This window comes from Myotis daubentonii, chromosome 18 (assembly GCF_963259705.1).
Source record: "Myotis daubentonii chromosome 18, mMyoDau2.1, whole genome shotgun sequence".
Taxonomy (NCBI): Eukaryota; Metazoa; Chordata; class Mammalia; order Chiroptera; family Vespertilionidae; genus Myotis; species Myotis daubentonii.
Genome location: NC_081857.1, coordinates 10,212,572 through 10,234,936, shown reverse-complemented (window position 1 = coordinate 10,234,936; position 22,365 = coordinate 10,212,572). Strand labels below are relative to the sequence as shown.

General features: G+C 42.8%; 1 protein-coding gene across 10 annotated transcripts in view; it reads right to left on the bottom strand.

The window, feature by feature from the left end:
* Positions 1-22,365, bottom strand: part of SRGAP2 (SLIT-ROBO Rho GTPase activating protein 2) — a 241,851-nt gene that overhangs the window by 127,854 nt on the left and 91,632 nt on the right. For all 10 annotated transcript variants that reach the window (XM_059675299.1, XM_059675300.1, XM_059675302.1 and 7 more), the window contains exon 3: positions 15,604-15,796. In XM_059675299.1, coding sequence (XP_059531282.1) covers positions 15,604-15,796 — 193 coding nt within the window. The remainder of the gene's footprint in view (positions 1-15,603; positions 15,797-22,365) is intronic.

The following is a 22,365-nucleotide window of genomic DNA, read 5'->3' as shown; positions in this document are numbered from 1 at the left end:
ACAAAGAAAGACTTGGAAACCATTCCACATTAAATGAAACTCGAGACAAGACAACTGGATGAAACACATAATCTTGGACTTTCTTTTGCCAAAAAGTAAAATTTTGAAACAAATAGTAAATGTGAATGTCTGTGGATTATATAATATTATTGTATCGATATTTATACCCTGATTTTGATAACTATACTATCATTATGTCAGAGAGCAACCAATTTATCCTATATAATAAAACCCTAATATGCTAAGTGTCCGGTTGTTCGGTCCGCTGGTCAACCAATCAAAGTGTAATATGCTAATGATATGCCAAGGCTGCTCAACCGCTTGCTATGACGTGCACTGACCACCAAGGGGCAGACTCTACAACCGGGAGGTTAGCTTGCTGCTGGGGTCCAGCCTATCGGGACTGAGTGAGACAGGTCAGACACACCTGTAAGCCCTCCTGCAGTCCCTCCCCGGCTGGCCAACCTCCTGCGTCCCTCCCTGGCACCCGTAGGGTCCCTGGGCTTGGTCTGCACCCTCTCGCAATCTGGGACCCCTTGGGGGATGTCGGAGAGCCAGTTTCGACCACATGGCAGAACGAGCGGTCGCTCTGATGCACACTGACCACCAGGGGGCAGACGTTCAATGCAGGAGCTGCCCCCTGGTGGTCAGTGCACTCCCAAAGGGGGAATGCGGCTCAGCCAGAAGCTGGGCTCACAGCTGGAGATCGCAGCGACGGTGGCAGGAGCCTCTCCCGCCTCCACAGCAGCGCTAAGGATGTCTAACTGTCCCTAGGGGAGCGGGCCTAAGCCATCAGTCGGACATCTTCTGAGGGCTCCCGGACTGCGAGAGGGCGCAGGCCAGGCTGAAGGACCTCCCTCCCCGCAAGTGCATGAATTTCATGCACCAGGCCTCTGGTTTTTAATAAATTCACAGTGAAGTAGGTTTAGGTAAAGGGGCTTTATGTCTGCAACTTATGCTCAAGTGTCTTACAAAAACAAAATATGTACATGTATGAGTTGTGTATGGTGAGAGAGAAGTATAAAGTAAGTGTAGTAATATGGTAATATTTTAGCGCAATCTGGGTGAATGGCACATAGAAAATCTCTGTACTATTTTTGTAACTTTCTTGTCGGAAATAATGTCAAAAAAGTGTTTAAGATCCCATTCTGTAAGAAAATAAAAATAAAACATTTCTTCCATCTTTTCTTTGGCAATAAATATATGCTATTCTATGCTAACTTTTTTCATCTAAACCTCCTGTCTTCCACATGACACAGTGAGCCTCCTAAAGTCAGAGGCTGTGTCCCATACATCTCTGTGACCCTAGCACCTACCAGACATGTTAGTCACTGTTGATGAGGAAGATGGAGCCAAGTGTTTATTAATGAATCACATATATTATAGGGAACTAAAAGGGCCACTCAACAATTCTAGCTCCTCAACCTTGAACTCCACATCTTGTCAAAACACATACATGCACATACATACATACATACATACATACATACATATACAACCTTAAAATATTTCACATTAAATGATAACCTCCATGAGCTAGATAGTGGTTTATTCTTCTCTCTATATTTAATTTAGGAATTAAGTGAAATTTAATTCCACACTAAGGGCACAGCCTCTTGGTATAGAATAAGTGCTAAATAAATATTTGCTGAAAGAACAAGTAAACCTCACACACCAGGATTGGTATTCACCCAAACTTTCTATGCTAACGCACAAAAGGACCAGGAGTGGGCTTGTTTTTTCAGAAAAAATAATAGCAGAAGGATGTTGTTAGCCCCCCAAATAACTAGTGATCTCATCAGAGATTTTTCAAGACAATTCTTTCTGATAGAGTGGCTTGAAAATAGGCCCAGTTCCCCAATAAATTACTTTTTTCATTTGATTAAAGTCCTTCTTTAATTTCGTACCAAGAAAGCCTGCTAAAGAGGTATTACAGGTTTATTTTTTCCATATGACTTCCCCAAACTATGCTGTAAAATAGGTTTCCTAAGCATTCATCGTCTGGCTGAAAACTCAGTGTGTATGTGTGTTTGGGAGCTGGGTGGGGTGGGGATAAAAAAGAGGCAGCATTGAATCCTTTATAAGCTACATTATCTTCACCCACCTCCAATTAATGATCGGAGACCTGGCAAAATCAACATTGAGAATGTACAAGAATAAGGTTAGCATCCAAGACAAAGCCCCTAACAATACCATTTAATCCATATGTTGTAAGAACCTGAATGGCTTCAGAAGGAGCTAATGGAAGAGACTGGACAGTAAACCTGCCTGAGTATCAGTATGCATGTGTATGCAGGAGTCTGGTAGGGAAGGGCACTCATTTCCACCCATGACCAGAGAAAACAGAGGCGTGGGCGTGGGGGAGGTCAACTAATCAGTCTGTGTATAAGAAGGGGAACGGGAGGAGGGCAGACAGTCAACACACCAAGAAGCCAAACCTTTCTTAATTGTGCCTGCTTCCTGGGTTCACTTGCTGTTTATTCCGAGTTCACTCAATACCCTGTGCTTTGTCAAAGGAACTGTCTGAAGTATCAGCTCCACCTATAACACTGCAGAATCAATTCTGTACAACTTCCTCCTTTTTGCTAAATCCTCGAGATGCCGCCTATAAATTTTTAAGAAAATTTTAAGCATCAACAGGAACCCCCATCCTCACCCGCAGAACTTAGTTATGAACATCTGTTGTTTACAAGGGTTCAGACTAAGAGCTGCCAGACTTGTTCTGCAACCTCTACTTTAACACGGAGGCTGCCAGGGAGGGATGTCTGAATTTCATGCAAGGATGCCCTGTCCCAACTGCTTAAGCAGAAATCTGCAAACACAGCTCAGCATCCTACTGTTAAAGATAATCCTAGTTTGTTCGATTCATTTTCTAATCCTGGTTCTTTAACCAGCTGTAGCTGAGAAACGTTAAGCGTCAGAGCTGTGCTCATTGATCCTCCCTGAATCTAAAACCCCAGAGGCAATGAGCCAATGATCAGTAGGGGTGTTTATGGGCAGGAGGTAGCAGAAAGGATGATCCTTTTTCAACTCTGAAAAAAGCCAAGCCCTATTTTTTTCTGATTCTCTCTAAATCCTTCATTAACACTGAGCTCTTCCGATATGACTCTGTTTCTCTTCACAGCGCGATACTTCAGTGCGCACAGGAGTTAGATATGAAAGTCTTTACTTCAATTAACTTGGGACCAAAACTAATTGAGAATATAACTGTGCTTTTACCTTTCCCTGGCTGAGCCAAGTACGAGTCCCTCCCCAGTACTCCTCCTCCATCTCCCTTCCTAGTGACTACTGGAAACTGCTTGAAATGGGGTCCTATTTTTAGATTCATGTGCCCATGCGCACATGTGTTCTTATTATTCTCTCTCAGTCTGATTTCCCCCATTTCAATTATGAAAGTCCTTATGAAAGAGACTGTCTTTTCTTCTTATCTTATAAACCCTTCCACTTAACACAGTTAGCTCCCAATAAAGATGACATGGCTTTTGCCTTTAAAAGAGAACTGGATCAAAGTCAATTCATTTAATTGGCTGTGAATTCCTGAGAATTAAAGATCCTGCAAATCAGCCACATATTGCTTCCTGTCTCTACTATGCAATTATTATAGGGCTTAGAAAGCGAAGAAATTGAATACTAAAACTCCCCTGCACCCCAGAACTGTTGTTAGGGACAGGATCACCAGGGTCTGTGCCCCAGCAACCCGCAATTATGTGGTATGTCCCGCTGGCATTCCCATGGCCGTGCCCAGGAGACACAGGAAGCCCTCAGCAGTCTCCAACATCCTTCCAACAGCTCAGAAAGCATGTTTTGCTCCTGCCCTGCCGCCCGTCACTCTGCACTCTAAAAGGATGATAGGAAGCCATTTAGGCAGAAGCGTGGGAGCTTCTTGTGGCCTCATGAGACAAACGACCCAGTAAACCACTGTCTGCTATGTCCATGACTGAGGTTTGTACTGCACTGGCCTGCTGGTCTTGATTGTGGCCACCCCAGAAGACTGAACAGGACTGGCGCTCTTCATTCACCCAGACGGCAAATGGGACCAGGGGGCTCAACACTCTATCTTCATGGAATCCCAATGATTTGGCAATTAGTGCTGAATATTGACTCCGTGAAGATAAGGAAATTCTAAGACTAATGTCCTCCTCTTGATGATTATAAGCCAGGATCTAAAAGTAGCATGCCAGGGTTAACTACCTGGTTCAAGGTAGTTCATAACACCTGGTAAACATGACACCCTATAAGACAAAACATACAATTGCTGAGGTTTTTATAGGAACTGGACATACAATTATATAGAGTCACATAATTGCATATTTCCTGCCCAGTGCAGCCATATTATAAAAATCTGGATGGAGGAAGAATTTGTCATTCAACAGAGCCCTCAGGGATTGCTGAAGAAAATGAAGATTGACATATTACCTAGGGCCAGGCTTAAGAATGCTTAACTCTGCACAGGGAATAAATAGTAAATCTAATCTACCAAGTTTTTACCTAGTATAGCTATATTCAGTCTCAACTCCTGAGGACAAGAATAGGAGTAACTGCTATTTACACTTACGATGTGCTAAGCACTGTCCAAAGGGCTTCAGATATATTAATTTACTTAATCAGCATAACAACTCCACAAAGTAGCTACTATTATTATCCACAATATACAAATGAGGAAACTAAGAACCTTCATCTAAAAATCACACAGCTGGTAAGTGGAAAATCCAGGATTACAATCACAGGGGATCTAGTTCCAGAACATGGGATCTTAATGCTCATACTATTCTCCTTCGTTCATGGTGATAATTACAGCAGCCACCTCCCTACTCTTTTTATACTTTTTCTATTTTTTTTATTGTTGACACCATGGGCTATGCATATATGTTCTCTGAGTAATCTTTTTACCTTCTTTTATTCAGTCCGCCCCCACCACCACCTTCCCCTCGGAGATGTGTCAGTCTATTCTATGTATCCACGCCTCTGGGTCTATTTTCATCAGTTTATTTTGTTCATTGGATTCCACATATAAGTGAGATCATATGGTATTTGTCTTTCTCTGACTGGCTTATTTCATGTAGTATAATACTTTCCAGGTCCCTCCATGCCATCACAAAGGCTAAAAGTTCCTTCTTTTTTATAGCCATGTAGTATTCCTTTTTTTTTTTTTTTAATGTCTAGTAAGTTGTGGACACTAAGCTAGTGCTTTATATATACAGGGTGGGCAAAAGTAGGTTTACAGTTGTTCAAATATGGAAAATAATACAATAATTAATGAATAATAATGTAAGAGTTAGCTCTGGCCCTGGCCAGTGTGGCTCAGTTGGTTGGGCATCAACCCCTGCACCAGTTTGGTTCCCAGTCAGGGCACATGCCCAGGTTGTGGGCTCAATCCCCAGTAGGGGGCGTGCAGGAAGCAGCTGACTGATGTATTACTCTCACATCAAGGTTTCTCTCTCTCTCTCTCTCTCTCTCTTTCTCTCTCTCTCTCTCTCTCCCTTCCTTTGTCTCTAAAAAAATGAATTAAAAAAAAAGAAAAAAGAATAAACTCTGTGTTTTGCATACTCACAACTGTAAACCGACTTTGCCCCACTCTGTATTATATCTAATCCCTAGAACAACTCTTCAGGGCAAGCATTATTCTCCACATTTCATAGATGAGAAAGCTGAAGCTAAACAAGGTTGCTCCACGTCACACAGCTATAAGCGGAAAAGACAGGGTTCAGATCCAAATTTGTCTAGATTAAGGCTCTCAGTTTTTTCTACTAAATTAAAGCTCCCAAATTGCTTTCAAAATAATTCTTTCTCTGTTCCAAAGACTGACCACCACTCTGTCTTGCTGATCTCCTAAACTGCCTTCTGGTGTCTCTTCTATCCTGCTTTTATCCATGTGTGAAGAAACCTCCCAATTTTCTAAGACGGACCCAACTGCCACCTAAGGTTCTATATGGACTGGGCAAGTGAAAGGTCACCCAGGGGCCTTTTGTTAGTTTCTAAAGAATTACAGCTTGAGCCATGCCAAAAGGAAGCCAACCCTTGCTCAACACCAGATGCTACATCTGGGCAAAACCTTCCCTAAAGGAACAAATAGCTCCCAGATATGTCCAAAATGAATCAGTGACACACTGGTCCCAGGAAGTAAGGGGTTCCCCCTTCTGGCAGCTTCATCCTTCCTCCTACTTCCCTTCTCAAAGTCACCCCATACTCAAAGAGGAACTTTGTGGTCCTCCACCCTTTTTTGATTTGCAATCACAGCTATAACATGCTCCATGGCCATTTGACTACATTTTCAACGCAGTTCTATCCTGAGAGACTGATAAACAACTCTGAGCTCAGCTTGAGCGGAAAAATCCATCGGCAATAGGTGACATAACTGCAGATTCTGCGCACATTCAAATATTGGGCTCAAGGCCAAGAACATGGACTCTACAAGAATTTCTCTCTAATTAAGTGTGTACCTAACCTCCCATTGAAAGGAGTATTACAGGTTAAACATCTACCAGATTCCTGAGATACCTAGGTCCTGCTCCCTCACATCCCTTCCAATAGTTACACAACTCATAACCAGCCCAATAAACAGGTTTTCTTTCCATGTGTATCTTCTTTTTGTTTTGTTTTTTAAATATATTTTTTTTTTTACTGATTTCAGAGAGGAAGGGAGAGGGAGAGAGAAACATAACTGATGAGAGAGAATTACTGATTGGTTGCCTCCTGCACACCTCACACTGGAGATAGAGCCCGCAACCCGGGCAAGTGCCCTGAACAGGAACCCATGACCTCCTGGTTCATAGGTCGACACTCAACCACTGAGCCATGCCAGCTGGGCCCATGTGTAGCTTCTTAACAGATTGCTAATTTAACATTAGTGAGAATAGGATACTGTCTTATTCCTATCCCCAGTAGTTAGCTCAATGCCTAGTACATGATTAAATCCCCCAAATGTATATTGAATGAATGCACAAATAAATTTACCTTTTAAATTCCTTCTCACTCTCTGCAATCTGAGTACCACAGACAATACAAAGAATGTCTCCCTTTTTCCCCCCTAAACCCTTACTGTTGGAAATCAAACATTTCTACAGCCTCAACCATCACCTCTCTATGAACAGGCCCAAATCTCTACCAACAGCCCAGACTTGAGCCCTGAATACAGCTCAGATCTCTAGCCCTGAATACAGCCATTCATTTTTTGTCAATTATTGAAATTTTCAGCCTCAGTATCTTTCCAATAACTTAAACGTAACACTCCAAAACCAAATTTCTCATAGTCTAAAACAACTCATTCTCCTAACTTCAGTATTTCTACTAAAGGCACCATTAATCTACCAGGCGCCCAAGTCCAAAAGAAACTTCACAGCCTTCTTTCTTTCCTGCTTCCAAGCTCATTTGAAACCTGAATCCCATCAGTCAGCAAGTCCTGTAGATTCTTCCTGCACCAGGTGTTTTCCATCTGTCTCTAGACTATAAGCTCCAGGAGCGCAGGGGGCGGAATCTGTCTTGTGTGGCATGTGTCTGGCACATGGTAAGAGCACAGTACATATTTGCTAAATGGACTGAAGGATCGATTTCTATTCTTTTCATTCCTACCATCCCACCCTAATTTAGATCTTTATCTACTGTGGCAACTGGTTTCAATGAATCAAGTTTCTTGTCATTTAGCAAATTATGACCCTAAGGTTAAGGTTAATCTTCCTTAAACAGAGTGCATGCCTCCGCTTGGACATTAGCTGTTCAGATCTTCAGTGGTTTCCGTTTCCAGTGTCTATTCTTAGAGCCAAATCTCTTAGACAAGACTCAAGGCTCTCCAAAGCATGATCCTATCTACCTTTGTCCAATTTCTCCATATACACTTGTATGTCAGCCAAACCAGACTGCTCCCTGTACCCTAAAGGTGTTTTGTATTTTCTTCCTGCTGTGCCCTTCTTGCCTATAACATTCCCTCTCTCTCCATCTTTCAAAATCCTATTCATTTTTTTCAGTCTGATTCAAATTCCATTTCCTCCCTAAAAGTTTCCTAACCATACCTTTCTGTAGCACACACTTGGTACTTATCATATATTGCCTTATACTGAAGATCTGTTTTATGCATTTAGGTATAATTTATCTCTGACTAGATTATAAATTGATATGAGAAAGAACCACCATTTCTACTTCTCTGGATCTCTCTCCTCTTAGAGTCAAGAACAATAATACCTTTAACATAATTCAAAAAATTGTTGTTGAGAAGGAAAAGCTGTAAGAAAGAAAAGATGTTGGCAGAGGGTTATAAAGTAGCATAAGGTCTCTGTAAGGAACACAGCAGGATAGCAATGCAGGCATATTCCTCTAAAAACTCATCAGAAAAAAAGACAATAATCTCAAAATAAAAGAAAGCACTGAGCTATTAAAAAGAGGAGATCAAAACCAAGTGAGCTATGACTGAAAGGTAATTTATGTAAAAAACAGCCAGCACATTATCAATTAGAGTCCTGCTGGGCAATATTAACACAGATTCCACTTAAAAGAGATAATCAAAGACTCAGCAACATATAGGAATACATTTATGCTCTTCAAGGAGCCAAAGAAAATGCAAGAACAGCTTCCCTAAGAAGAATTCCCACCCTTACATAATATTATTTCTGCTTTTAATCAAACCAGGCAGATAGAATTTCAGATATTAACAGGGTCCTCCCACAATTCAAAGGGATAGAGGAAGCCATATTACCTATCTTAAACAAAGCAGAATAAGGTAGAATCAAGTAATCGCTATAGTTCTATCTGCAGCATCTCTCCCTCTTTTTATGGGGGAGGGGGAAGAGAAGGAGCGTGATGGGACCACAGGGTCAGACTGCACAGCGGGGTCAGAGAAGTGTCTGCTTTAATGAGTGTGTCTGCACTGAGCACAGTGTATGCTTGGGAGAATACAAAAGGTGAGCAGGAGAAAAGCAGACTAGGAAGCAAAGCCAAAGAGTGACAGGGTACTGGCTACCAGCGTTAAGAAATTGTCCAAAAGAAGAGGAAAAAAACAGTTCAGCAACATGTGTCCCTAAACGAAGTCACTTGGGGGACAGGGGAAATGGATGGGAAAGATGAAGGGATTAAGAAGTACAAATTGGTATTTACAGAATAGTCATGGGTACATAAAATATAGCATAGGGAATATAGTCAATAATATTCTAATAACTATGTATGGTGTCAGATGGGTATGAGACTTATAAGGATGATTGATCACTTAGTCAATTGTATAATGTCTAATCACTGGGGTGTACACCTGAAACTAACATAATATTGCATGTCAACTGTAATTGAAAAATAAAAAATGATTTTTTTAAAACTGTAACAGAACACCCAACCTAACCCAGTATAAGAGGCTGAAATCTAGCCAGGGTGAAAACTGGCCTGGAAAAGGGTGGGGCAAATCCATGTGGACTGACTTCGGCCCTGGCCACCCTACCCCATCCCAAGTTGAATAGTTTCCATGTTCCTGAGATGTGTCTGTCCCGAGCTGCTGCTGGCAGCTGCTCTCCTGGCAGCACAGGGAGACAAATTCATGGCATTGCTGGGCCAACAGCTGCTACAGCTCCGGGGGAGGTGACGAGTGCCCGCTGAGATGCTCTGGGCAGAGAATGAACTATTCTAGGGACCCGCCAGAGAGTCAGCAAAACCCAGGCTACTCTTCACCAGTGAATGAAAATACAGTACAACTGCCACTCCAGAGACCCTGGAAACCCACAACCCTTTTCTGTCCCAGCTTCTTTGACTTCACTTGCTCCTTGCCCTTACATCTGGTCCACTTTCCTATTTCCAAGGGCACAACTTCAGTTTAGGCCTTCATTAACCTTAGGCCAACTGCCAGACCCTCCATTTAACAGGTCTCCTTCTGTGTCCCTGCTCCAATTGATCTTATGTGCTGTTGCCATAGTTACCTATCCAAAGCACAGCCATAATTATGTTCCTTACTCAAAAACTATCAATGGCTCCCCCATGCATACTGAGTAGACTCTAAACCCTGACACCTAGCATTCATGGACCGCTATAACTGGTCCCTCACAATTTTTCAAGACTTATTTCACTATTGCATTTATTATTTCTTTCTTTTCCCAAACAGACAAGTTACCCACCAGCCTTGTCTTTCCCAATTGTTATCAACACTGTTTTCTCTGTCCAAATTCTTCCTCCACCATCTTTTTATCCTCTCTACAACTTTTGCATTGTCTCAACTGAGCTAAGCTTAAAGGGCCAATACTGAGCATTGGCACTCTTATTTTTTCATTTCCCATCCATTGAACTTCACCTCCATACAGTCCTCCCCAGACCCCAGCCTGAATAAACCTCTCTTCTCTGTGCACTTATGGCACTTTGAATACATGGTGGCCATGGCCATGGTCTTTCATACATCTGCCCTCTTACACATCACAGGCAATGTGGCAGAGGCTGCTAATAGTCCCACCCCACACCACCACTGTTTCCCCTTCTTCTATATTAATAGAAACTCTTACTTTCAGGTCAACCGTAGTAGTAACTATACTTCTCAGCTCCCTTACAGCTCAATATAACCACGTGACTAAGTTCTGGCCAGTAAGAGGTAAGATGAAGAAATGTATGTGCCACGTCCAGATTGCATGTTTAAAGAGTAAGGATGTGCTTGCCCCCTCCCCCTTTTGCCTTTCCCACTGGCTGGAATGGGGACATGGTGGCAGTGAGCCATCTTGGGTCATACAGACAAGGGCAACACTCTCAAGATGGAATGATGAGGCTGACACAGCCCTGAATGGCTAATGCCCAGGCTATTACACGAGAAAAACCAACCACTATCTTGTGTAAGCCATTATTATTTGAGGTCTATTTTAGTAGCACACGCTATATCCTAACCAAAACAGCCAAGCCATGTCTAAAAAGCCTTTCCTGGACCAAAAATGTTGACTTTTCAGTTGCTAACAAGTGGTCCAAGTTTGGCCTGGTGATGCTGCCTGCCAAGTGCCACTTCGGTTTCAGTAGCAGGGTTGTCTCCGTGCAGTGAATGCTTGTGCGTGCAAACATCAGCGTACCTGCTTCCCTTTCGCAACACAGAGATGTGGAAATTGGAAAAATGAAAGTGCTATTACTAGTGTTGCATTGAGAAGAAGTCTCATCACTGTATTAATAAGACAAGGGTAGACAGAAATCATCAGCAACTCTTCAGATGCTCACTGGACTTAGGGAGCATACATGGGTTTAAGTGTGGCAAAAAGAAAGACCAGGTACAAAACCCTGAAAGTACATCAGGTGAGGTATGTATGATTCAGAATTTCACATAAATACTTGGAGCAACAGAACCCACCTACTCCACCTAAAACTGTGCTTTGACATTCAACCATTTGACTTTTCTGTACATTATGTATAAAAGTGGGATGTTGCCTGGACTCTCTTACTGAGCTTCTCACCATCTTGCCGGTATTCAATACATTTGTGTGTATTTCTCACTTCCTCTTCTAATCAGCTGAGACATCAGGCGACTTCTGACCATATGAAATTGCCACTACATGACCATTTTTGACCTACAAAATCCAGCAATTTTGTTACATTCTGATGAATTAAAAGCTCTTGGGATTGGGGCTCATTTTAGTCATCTTCACATCTCTCACAATGCCTTCTACATGGAAGAGTATCTGTAAGAAATTTCTGGGATTAACTTTTACAGATTTTCTAGTTCCACCAGACAACATTATCCTTCCTTACCTTTTATCCTTTTAATGCTAAAAAAAAAAAAAAAAAAAAAATCTCTCCCTCTCTCCTTCCACTTTCCCTCCCAGCCCCTTCTAGTAGTAACTTATATTCCTCCATAGCATTGGGTGTGCCCAAGCCTTGGGTCCTGATTTTAGCTCTTTGTTCTTCTCTTTCTCTTCTCTGAGTTCATATATTTTCATGTCTACCATAATCAGTTTATACCGAAGATTATGCTAGCTATTTTCAATTATAACCTCTTATTTCAGAAGTACAACCTTCCATCTGGATGTCTGAAGACCTCCCACTGTCCCAAAACCAACATGTCCAAAGTTGATTCACCATTCACAAGAGGTCTTTCCTAAACATCCTATTTTTATTGTAGATGCCATAATTCTTCTAGGCTGCCAGGTTAGAGGCACTGGGTCACCTCTGACCATTACATTTCTTTACCCAAACAGTTATCCAGTCCTGTTCAGTTTCTAGAATACTTCTTGAATATATTCCTTTCCCTTCATCTGAACTCCTCTGCTTATCTGTCAAAGAGCTATTATTTGGTGTCTACTTATCTAACCTTATCTTCCACTGCTTTTGAAAAAATCTCTGTGTTCTCGTTATACTTTGCTCACACTTCTATTAAAGGCCTTTTAACATTATGTTGTCTACATGTTTCCTCTGTAAGCCAAGATTCTAGAGCTTAGTCTCTATAGAAATCAGAACAGAGTACAGTATCCAGTAGGTATTTATAGGGGTTTGTTGAATAAGTAGATTGTTACTCAGGATAAGATCAGACAAGAAGTTATTAAAGTAAATTAGCCATAATGGGACAGCAAAAGGACTGGAGAAGTCTCCCTCTTACAAGTTGTTGTAACACCTTGTACTTTAGTTATGCAACACTTACTTCAACTCATCTAATTGTGCGATTTGCTTAATGCCTGCCTCCTCATTCTACTGTTAAGTGCCATGTGGAACACGCGGTGGCTTACTTACTGCTGTGTCCCAAGGCACAATGTCTGGCCTAAAGGAGTTCAAGGAGTGTGTAACGGACATTTGTGGAATGAATGTATTAGAATCTCTCTTTTAATGAAACTGGACTCCTTACTAGTCCCTATACCCCATTTACCACCAAACATTCCTACTTCCTTTCACCTGTAATACTGTTCTCTACTACACAAATCTTTAAAGCCTAACCTAAAATCTCACTTGCTTCCAGAAAACTCTCCTGACTAGTCTAGATCCTTTACCTATCTCTGATTTATCCTTGACCTCTTATCACATCAATAGTCTACATAAAACTAGTGATCTCTTAATGAGATCATTATTACCTTATCCTTTAATTGCTTCCTATATTAAAAAATCTTTTTTCTACAACAAGAAATGGCCCCCTCTGGATACATATAATAAACTTCTAATATCGTCCAATACCTGTACAATATGAAGCATATAGCTGACCCTCAATAACTACTCACTGGTTGTTTGGGGGGAAATGAGGCCAGGAACCAGCTTTATCAGGAAAATCCATTCTTCCAGCCTTGGAGAAAACACCCTATTCTTTTTTGTTGTTTTAATTAAATCTTTATTGTTGAAAGTATTGCACATGTCTCCCTTTTCCCCCCATTGACCCCTTCTAGCCCACCCCTACCACCACCCCCACCCCCACACACATTATTCTTTGTATATGATCTTAATCAGAGCAATTCAGATTATTTAGAGACTTAGAGAGTAACACATCTGTATCTTAATTTGTAGTAAATATGTCCTTAAGCAGAGAATATAATAGATATACTAGTAAAAATAAAATGATATTTTAAACTTAGGAGCAGCTTATTAACAGAATAAATCCAACTTCAAATCATTTTTCTTAAAGCAAATGATTTCTACACCAAATCTTCATTTATCACATACTAAAATAACACTTTATTCTCTCAGGACTGCTTATCATAAAGAGACCAGGACTTGGGAAAGATAAGGGCCTCTGAGGATAAAACATCTGGAGGAAATTCTCATTCTGACTAAACTGGGAGCGTCACATGTTCTCCTCATTCTTAGCCTCATATCACTGCTCAGAGCTGGCTTGTAAAGGGTATTTGTTTCCCAAATTATTAAGGCAATAAAAATAGAAAACAGGAGAAGACATATTTGGCATTAATTCTTGAATTCATTCATTCATTTACTCATTCAATAATATTTAGTGAGCATCAGTTTTATACCTCATATTATGCTAGGCATTGTGGAAGACTGAAAGATGAATTAGAAAAGTTTATTCAGATCACTAAGAGAAAATAATATAAGACAGACAGTGCTGAAGTGTCCTAATAAAATAATAAATAAAATGCTATACAAAGAGGAAGAACCTTCTTTTATCCTGGGAGAATTAGTAAAGTTTCTTGGAACAGGTTGCATCTGAGATGGACCTTAAAGCATGGGTATGGCTCAGACATGCAGAGATGTGAAAAATGGGCACATAGGCTCAAATAACAGGATGAGCACTGGCACACTGGAGTTAACACTCTGCTTGGTGAAGGTACTGTGGAGCAGAAACAGGAAATAAGGTTGGAAAGCTAGTTGGGCCAGATGTAGATGGGCTTGAGAACCAAGCCAAGGAGTGAGTCTTCACCTTTGTGAATAGAGCAGCAATTCTCAAATTTTTATGTGCACACAAATCACCTGGGGATCTTGTTACAGAAGATCTGAGATTCTCTATTTCCAGCATCCCAGGTGGTGCTGATATTGGAAGACCAAACCTTGAGTATCAAGACCACAGATACACAGACAGTGGGGAGCTACTGCACAGAGAAACTGCCTGATCTCCAGTGTGTTCCAGGAAAACTAAATCTGAAAACAGTGGGTCAGGCCGGTTGGAAAGGAGAGAAGCTATAAACTGTGGTCTTCAGCATTCGTCGTCCATTAGATCAGCTGGGAAGCTTACACCAAGGCCCTACTCCCAGAGATTCTTATTTAATTGGTCTGGAGTGGGGCCCAGATTTCAGCATTTTTAAAAGTTCTCCAGGGAATTCTAATGTGCAGTTGGGGCTGAGAACCTTTACTGTAGATGATACAGTAAATATTGTAATCGCTCAGGCAAAGATGATGATTTAAACTAGGGCAATGGCAGTGAGAACAGAGTGGAGGGGCCAGCGGTAAAAAATACTATAAATGTAGAAGAAATAGACTTTAGCAACTATCTGGGCAGCAATATAGAAGTATGGCTGCAACATCATTCATTTCTTCTAGTTAAAGACATTTTGGTGAAATGGTTAAGAGTACAGGCTCTAGAACCAGGTGGGCTGGGTTTAAATTCCAGCTCTATTTATTAGGGGTGTGTGTGTGTGTGTATACACTGGGCACGTTCCTTAACCTTTTTATGACTTAATTTTCTCACCTATAAATTGGGGAAATACCAATAACCAATATATGGAGTTGTTGTGGAGATTAAGTGAATTAACATATATGTAAAGCCTTTAGAACCATGCTTGGCACATAGGAAGAGCTATGAAAGTGTTTGTTGTTATTATTAGCAGTAGAGGTCCGATGCACGAAATTCGTGCAAGAGTAGGCCTTCCTTCCCCTGGCTGCCAGAACCAGCTTCCCTCTGGCACCCGGGCTTCCCTCTGGCTGCCAGCAGGCACCTGGGCTTCCCTCGAAGCCCTGGCTTCGTCCAGAAGGTCGTCCGTAAGGACGTCTGATCTAATTAGCATATTACACTTTTATTATTATAGATGGTTCATCATCTATTTTGATCTCTCCAAGGTGTTGAGCTGCATGTAAGGCTGATCTGAAAGAGGAGAAGTCCTTGAAGGCTCTCAACTCTCAGCCAATTTGAAGTCATAGGGTTACCTGTTTCATAAATCCAATTGGATCTAGGTGGCATACCCTGCCTCCCTCCATCCCAGACCCCATTCCCAAGGTCTCTAAAAGTAATAGCCAAGGAGTTCCTACTTGAATTGCTGGTCCTTGGTGCTCCGTGTCTTGGCCAGGAAGCGCTCTGCCAGCTTTTCCAGGTTGCGGGAGTAGTCCATCTCAATCTCAGCCTTCTTTCGGAAGAAGTCCTGGAGGTCCTGCAACAGCTGCACCCGGAGCTCACACTGCTGGTCCAGGCATTTCATCTGCTCTGTGAGCTGAGCGCGGATCTCTGCAACAACAAAAGACAAGAGTCATACAGAGATCCCTAAAGGGAACCATACAGGCCAACATTTATACCCCTTCCTTTCACTTGATCCCTGTCCCTGGGGGGGGGGGGGGGGGGGAGGGAGGGAGGGAGGGAGGGAGGAGGAGGAGACTTGAAAAACACTGGAACCAAAAATCTGATGAATCATTTAAGACAATGTGATTATTAGACATAATGATATTCACAGCTACCATTTATTGAACAGTTTACTGTGTTTCTGGCAATGCCAGAATTTGGGCTCTCTTCTGGCAAAGAGCCTAATGAATTTTCTCCCAACCATTCTGTTGGGTCGGTACTACTTTCATCCCCATTTTAAGACGAGAAAACTGATTCTTAAAGGAGTTAAGTGATTAGATTCAAACCCAGACAGATTGACTTTAGATCCCAAGCTACTACTTATTATACTTTCTCTGCATCTTTGTGAATTAGGGTGAGAGTCAGGATATTTTAATAGAGACAGAAAGGGCCCTGCCCAAGGTCAAACAGTGGCAATCAAGAATGAAACAAGCACCAGGTCTTCTAGGCAAGTAAACCATCTCCTGTCAAGCAGATTCCATAGTTTCCAATATCACAGAATGTAAATCAGCCTTCAAGAAGCTGATATTTTTCACCAACAAATATCACTCATATTTCTGTTGCTTCACCCCCATTGATGCTCAGAACTCCTGCTTCATAAAAGCTAGAAATATTCTGGGTAAGCTCCAGCTTGGCAGATTTCTGGCTGGCCATAGTCCTCGTACAGGGCTAACAACACACTCTCTGGAACTGCAGCAATGATTGCTCCAGCTGCAACCAGATCTGCCTCAAATGCAATACTGCATTTGTTACTGACAGGAGACCTGGCACCCAAAGGAAGCAGCTTGCCAAAACCAGACTGCTTGTCAGCTCAGAGAAGGCCTGCAGTGCGGATCCTGCTGAAGTTATGTCCCAATCCCCATCTGTGTAACAATGGAGCCATTTCTTTCATCCCTTTGCCCTCCAAGCCTGCTCAGCTCAGTGCATTAGGATGTGACCTTCACTCCAACCCCAGGAAAAAAGAGTACCCATATCATTATGCCTTCCTTATAGATGCTCCAAATTCATTCCCAGATAGCCGAGCTGTAACAATGCTTTCTGTCTCTGCTGTGTAATGTATGGAGCAGGGGGATCTACAGTTTTCATCTGAGCAGTGGATACATCAGAGGCAAATCTAGCATCAGGGCTATGATGTTGAAAGGTACGCCAAGCACTCCTTTAATGAAGCAATGAGCAATGGGTAAATGGTGCATTTAGCTTTCCCTAAAGTAGATAGAGGTTCATAATCTATCCCCATCTTCATTTTGTTACTCTTTTCATAGATAGTAGGATGTAGCAAAAATATCTGATCCTTTACGGGTCATCTTAGGTGATCCGTAAGTGCCATTCTCACCCTCTTCGTCCACACGCCTCCCCCTTGCCAACCACCATGCCAACCAGGTCTGGAGTAACCTCACCTGAACTGAAACTGAGCACCGTAGGATTGTTTCAAGCAGACAGAAAGCTGTGCAGAAAAGCCACGTACCTCATCACTCATCAAAGCTCTCTTGTTCTGTGTTTTTATGGGAGTCTGATTACAAGGGTGTTGGGGGTGGGGGGGGGGGCGATTCGCAGAGGGCATGTCAGGCACACGGTGCTTGCCAGAGATTTCTGAGCCTCTTTTTTTTATTTATTTAAGAAACTGCTTTTCACAATATATATATTTAAGATTAACATTTATTTATTTATTTTGTTAATCCTCACCTGAGGATATTTTTTCCATTGATTTTTAGAGAGAGTGGAAGGGAGGGAGAGAGACACACAGAGAGAAACATCACTGTGAGAGAGACACATCCATTGGTTGCCTCCCACATAGGCCCCAACTAAGGCTGAAATCGAGCTTGCAACCAAGGTACATGCCCTTGACTGGAATTGAACCTGGGACCCTTCAGTCCAAAGGCTGATGCTCTATCCACTGAGCCAAACCAGCTAGGGCAATTTCTGGGCCTCTCAAAAGCAACAGCCCTTTCCTACAGGCATCTGTACCCTTCCATCTATTGACAGATAAAGGTCATAGTCACTGGGTGGCCCGACTGTGATGGAGAGGACATTCATTGATATTACTTACAACTGATCCATTCAATAAGAATCAGGGCGAAAAGGGACCTTTTGGGGTGAGAAGGTACCCGTCAGTAACATGTGGAAGAGGATGTGGATGGGTGATGGGGCTATCAGGCCCCTCTGAGTCACCTGTAATTCATTTAAGACTCTGCATCAATAACCCCACTAACCATGGAAGTGGAAAGAAACATGGTAGAATGGATGATGCCCATCCTCCACCACAGAAAGAGGGAGCTAGGCAATTTCCCTTGATATCCATGAAGTTCCAGAGGTAGACCACTCCAAGGCTGTGCTATGCAAGGAACCAGCACTTCAGAGGAGGCCTCTGAAATATGCGAATTAATTTAAGGAGCCCCCTAAGCACATACAGCCAGCACAGCATGCCACCCCGACTTTCTCAGGTGCCTCAGTGAGTGAGCAGCACAGCACAAAGTGATCCTAGTTGTGCTCTAGTCCAGCCGTCACCAACTGGTGGTCCGCGGACCACTGGTGGTCCATGAGGTCCAAAAGGTTGGTGACCGCTGCGTCTAGTCCAAATGTGGCTCTAAGGGCCTAAATCACTCATCAGCCGGAAGATGGAGAAGGGGACATTCTAGGGGTGGGAGCCCAAAGTGACCCATCAGGCATCCTTCCAGGACCTGAAGGAAAGGGAACATGTATGTGTTCACTGAGCACCCTTTATATACATCAGTTATGGCAAACCTATGACACGCGTGTCAGAGGTGACACACGAACTCATTTTTTGGGTTGATTTTTCTTTGTTAAATGGCACTTAAATATATAAAATAAATATCAAAAATATAAGTCTTTGTTTTACTATGGTTGCAAAGATCAAAAAATTTCTATATGTGACACGGCACCAGAGTTAAGTTAGGATTTTTCAAAATGCTGACACGCCGAGCTCAGAAGGTTCGCCATCACTGCCCTCAGTTATCCCCAATTATCCTGATTGCACAGAGGAGAAAACTGAAGTGAGATTCGTGAAGTAATTTACAAAAAGGTCGTACAATTAGATGCAAGTGGGGCTGAAGCTAAATTAAGGTTTGTCTGACTTGTCAAACAAGTTGATACTGAGGCAAGGAGGCAGGAAGAACAGAACATGAGTCCAGAGTATCTGAAGGTATTTCTGCATAAATCACAGTTTTTATAGCTCTCACCCTGGAACGTTCCCTTCCTCACTGTCCAGATGACAGGTGATTCAGTCAGTGACAGAAGTGGAAGAGAATGCGGAGGGCGATGGGGCTATCGCAGAGTCAAGTATGGACTAGCCCACTGACTCACTAGCTAAGCCACGTTTTGGTCAGTCCACAACAGGGCTGGATCCTCCCCTGCTTCCTGAATCTACTCTGCAGGGCAGCTTTTCTTGTCCTGTGAGCTCACCCTGAGGTCTGCCAGTAAGCCCAGGGGGCAGAGAAAGTGAGAAAGCAATATCCCCATCCCTGAACCAGGAAAAGAAGAGTGCATCTCTGCTAACAGATACCACCTGCCACTGGAGTTGATCTGTGATTTGACACCACTGAGCACCTCCCCTCCCCCACAACCTGCCTAGAAAGAGAGGCCTCCCTGGCTTCCATTCTCAGAGCATCCATCCAGACATTTAAGGGAGACTACAACCACCCCCGTCTCCAGGCTGCAGCCCTGAGACAGAATAGCTGCTCTGTCCAAGGTAAAATGTGCTGCTTCAGGTTTTTGCTGTCGCTGCGAAGACAAACAATGGTACCCAGGAAGGCAGCTGTGCCAGCCCCAGTCATCTGTCCATGCACATAAGGGGCAGGAAACAATGGGCCACTGAAGGCCAGCACGCCTGGGCCATGTGCCCAGACTGGAGGCCCTCTGCACCCTGACCTACCCACAGACTATAAGGGCAGAAAGAAGAAAGGGGCAATTTATAAAAACACGAAGGAATTCCTCACAGTTCCATCGTGTGCTCAGGCAAGTATGCACATACACACGTGTGCACACTCAAAGACACGCACACTCACACCACCCACACTGTGTTTCACCATAACAACTCAAGAAGGCTTTACAAACCCAGTTATAGCTGGATGAGAGTTCCTGGGAGGGGTGATGGGGCCCTTGCCAGTTCTGTCCTAGAACTACACGGGAAGAAGTCAAGCTCTCGGTTTCCAGAAGCAGCTGTATCTCGGGGCATGAATGAAGCCAAAGTACAAAGGTCACCATGAACTATCTGGAGTGATCAGGGACCTGCCACACCAACAATCATGTAGACACTAAATTATAAAACATGACCTCCCCTGGGCACCTAACACAGCCCATTTATTCAGCAACTCTTTGCTGAGCCCCTACCGTATAGCAATCTCTGTGCTAGATGATGGTGATGGAGAAAACAGGCCCAAGCCCTGCCCTAAATGAAGCATGGCTAGACAAAGAAAAAGAAAAGAAAGCAAAGACGGTCTTATTGCTTCTGTTCTGGATATTCTTTATTATAACACAGCCATGGTAATAAGTTCCAACCTGAAGACCAAAGACTTAATAAATCATCAATAGCAGACAAAAGAAATCAAGCAACAACCCTAATAAAAATTCAATGTCCTGACTTTTTTCCATTGCATTTTTTAAAAAAATGACCCTTGAATAAAAACTGCAGCTTCCCTTGCAAACAACTTTTCTGAGTTTCAGAGCTGACCTTTGGTTGATATTTCATCCAAGATTGAAGTCAAAATTTCACTGCACTGTTCTGGAATTAGACAGTGGTGATAGTTACACAACCTTCTGAATATACTAAAAAACAAAAGCCCACTGAATTGTACAATTTAAAAGGGTGAATTTTATGATATGTGAATTATATCTCATTAAAAATTGTCAACCTAACCAAATAGCATGTCCTGTTGAGCACCATACTTCCAGCTAACAGGCACCAAAAGGAGGGAGGAATTCTTGGTTTCCATTTCTCCGTTTGCATGGGCTGATTCTCAGTTCTGCATTGAATATTCTTAAAGCTGCCCCTCTGGACAGCAAGCTTGTCCATAACATTGAAATCCATTGGTAGATCACCATTCCATCATTTGCAAAGTATGTCTAATCGAAACCTGGCAAGGAATCGTTTTTTGTTTTTGCCTTTTTAAAATCCTCACCCAAGGATATGTTTTTATTGGCTTTAGAGAGAGAGTATGGGAGAGAGGATGGGGGAGGGAGGGGAGGGGAGAGAGAGAGAGAGAGAGAGAGAGAGAGAGAGAGAGAGAGAGAGAGAGAGCAATAGGTTGCCTCCTCTATGTACCCCGACCGGGGATCTAACCACCTAGGTTATGTGCCCTGATGAGAAACTGTTCGAACCCACAACCTTTTGATGTGTGGGATAGTACTCCAACCAAGCCACCCAGCCAGGTCAAGCAAGGAATGTTTTTACGCATGAGTTAATCAAGTCCAGGATCAGCAGATACATCCAGCAAAGTTCCCCTGGAAGTGCTGACTCCTTGTCCATGCTTGGGCACAGCTGAGATCTTAACTACACCTGTCCTGGGAGTTAGAAGAAGGCTCATTTTCTTTTTTAGAAAGATGCTGACAGGTCACATGAAGAATGAAATTGGGGGAAAAAACTAAATACTGATTATTTAACAAAAATGATCAGGGACCTGCCACACCAGCAATCATGTAGACACTAAATTACAGAACACCTGCAATGCAGGTGACACAGTCCTCTGAATACTGTCCTCACTTTAGAGAAAACCCAAGGAATTCACCAGTCAGCAGAGTACAAGAGGATTTTGTTCAGCCCATAGCTTTCAATCCAGAGATATTAGCCCTATTCTTTCCCTCTTTCAAAATTCATCCTTCTTCAGGAATTTTCTCTGATTAAGTCACACAGAACCCCCTTCTATGAATCCCACATTTCCGAGGACAAAGTGGGGATGGGAGGGCAGGCCAGAAAAAGATGTAATCTTTGGAGAGAAACACAGACATGTCCTTCCCTTGTCTGTGATGTGCTGGCACCTGGGGGACAGGAGCTGCTACTCCCACAGGCTCTGTTCCGAGCTGACAAAGCATGAGATCAGCCCAGGTTTCCCAGCGGGAACCGGGCCTGACTGCCAGTCTTTTTCCACAAAATCTGCCTCACCTGCCTGTAGCCCTTTCACAAACACATGACGTCACCTCAGCCATCTGAAGAATATTAATTCCTAGTACCTTTCCAGCAAGTGTTATATAAGAAGACAATTGAGGCTTTCATCAGGTTCTACCCTCCATATCTCTTACCAAGACCTCTTATCTCAAGGGTAATCAGCCCCTCTCAAAATTGTTCCCCAGGAAACAAAATGCTGGAATGCCCTGCCAAGTCTTGCTCTTTGCCCTACTTGTTTGCTTTTTCTACAAACTCAGTAGTGGGAAGGCCCTTCAAAATCCTGTTCGAAAGAGCAGAGAACCAAAGCCCAGAGAAGGGAAAGGGATGGCTGGGGATCACA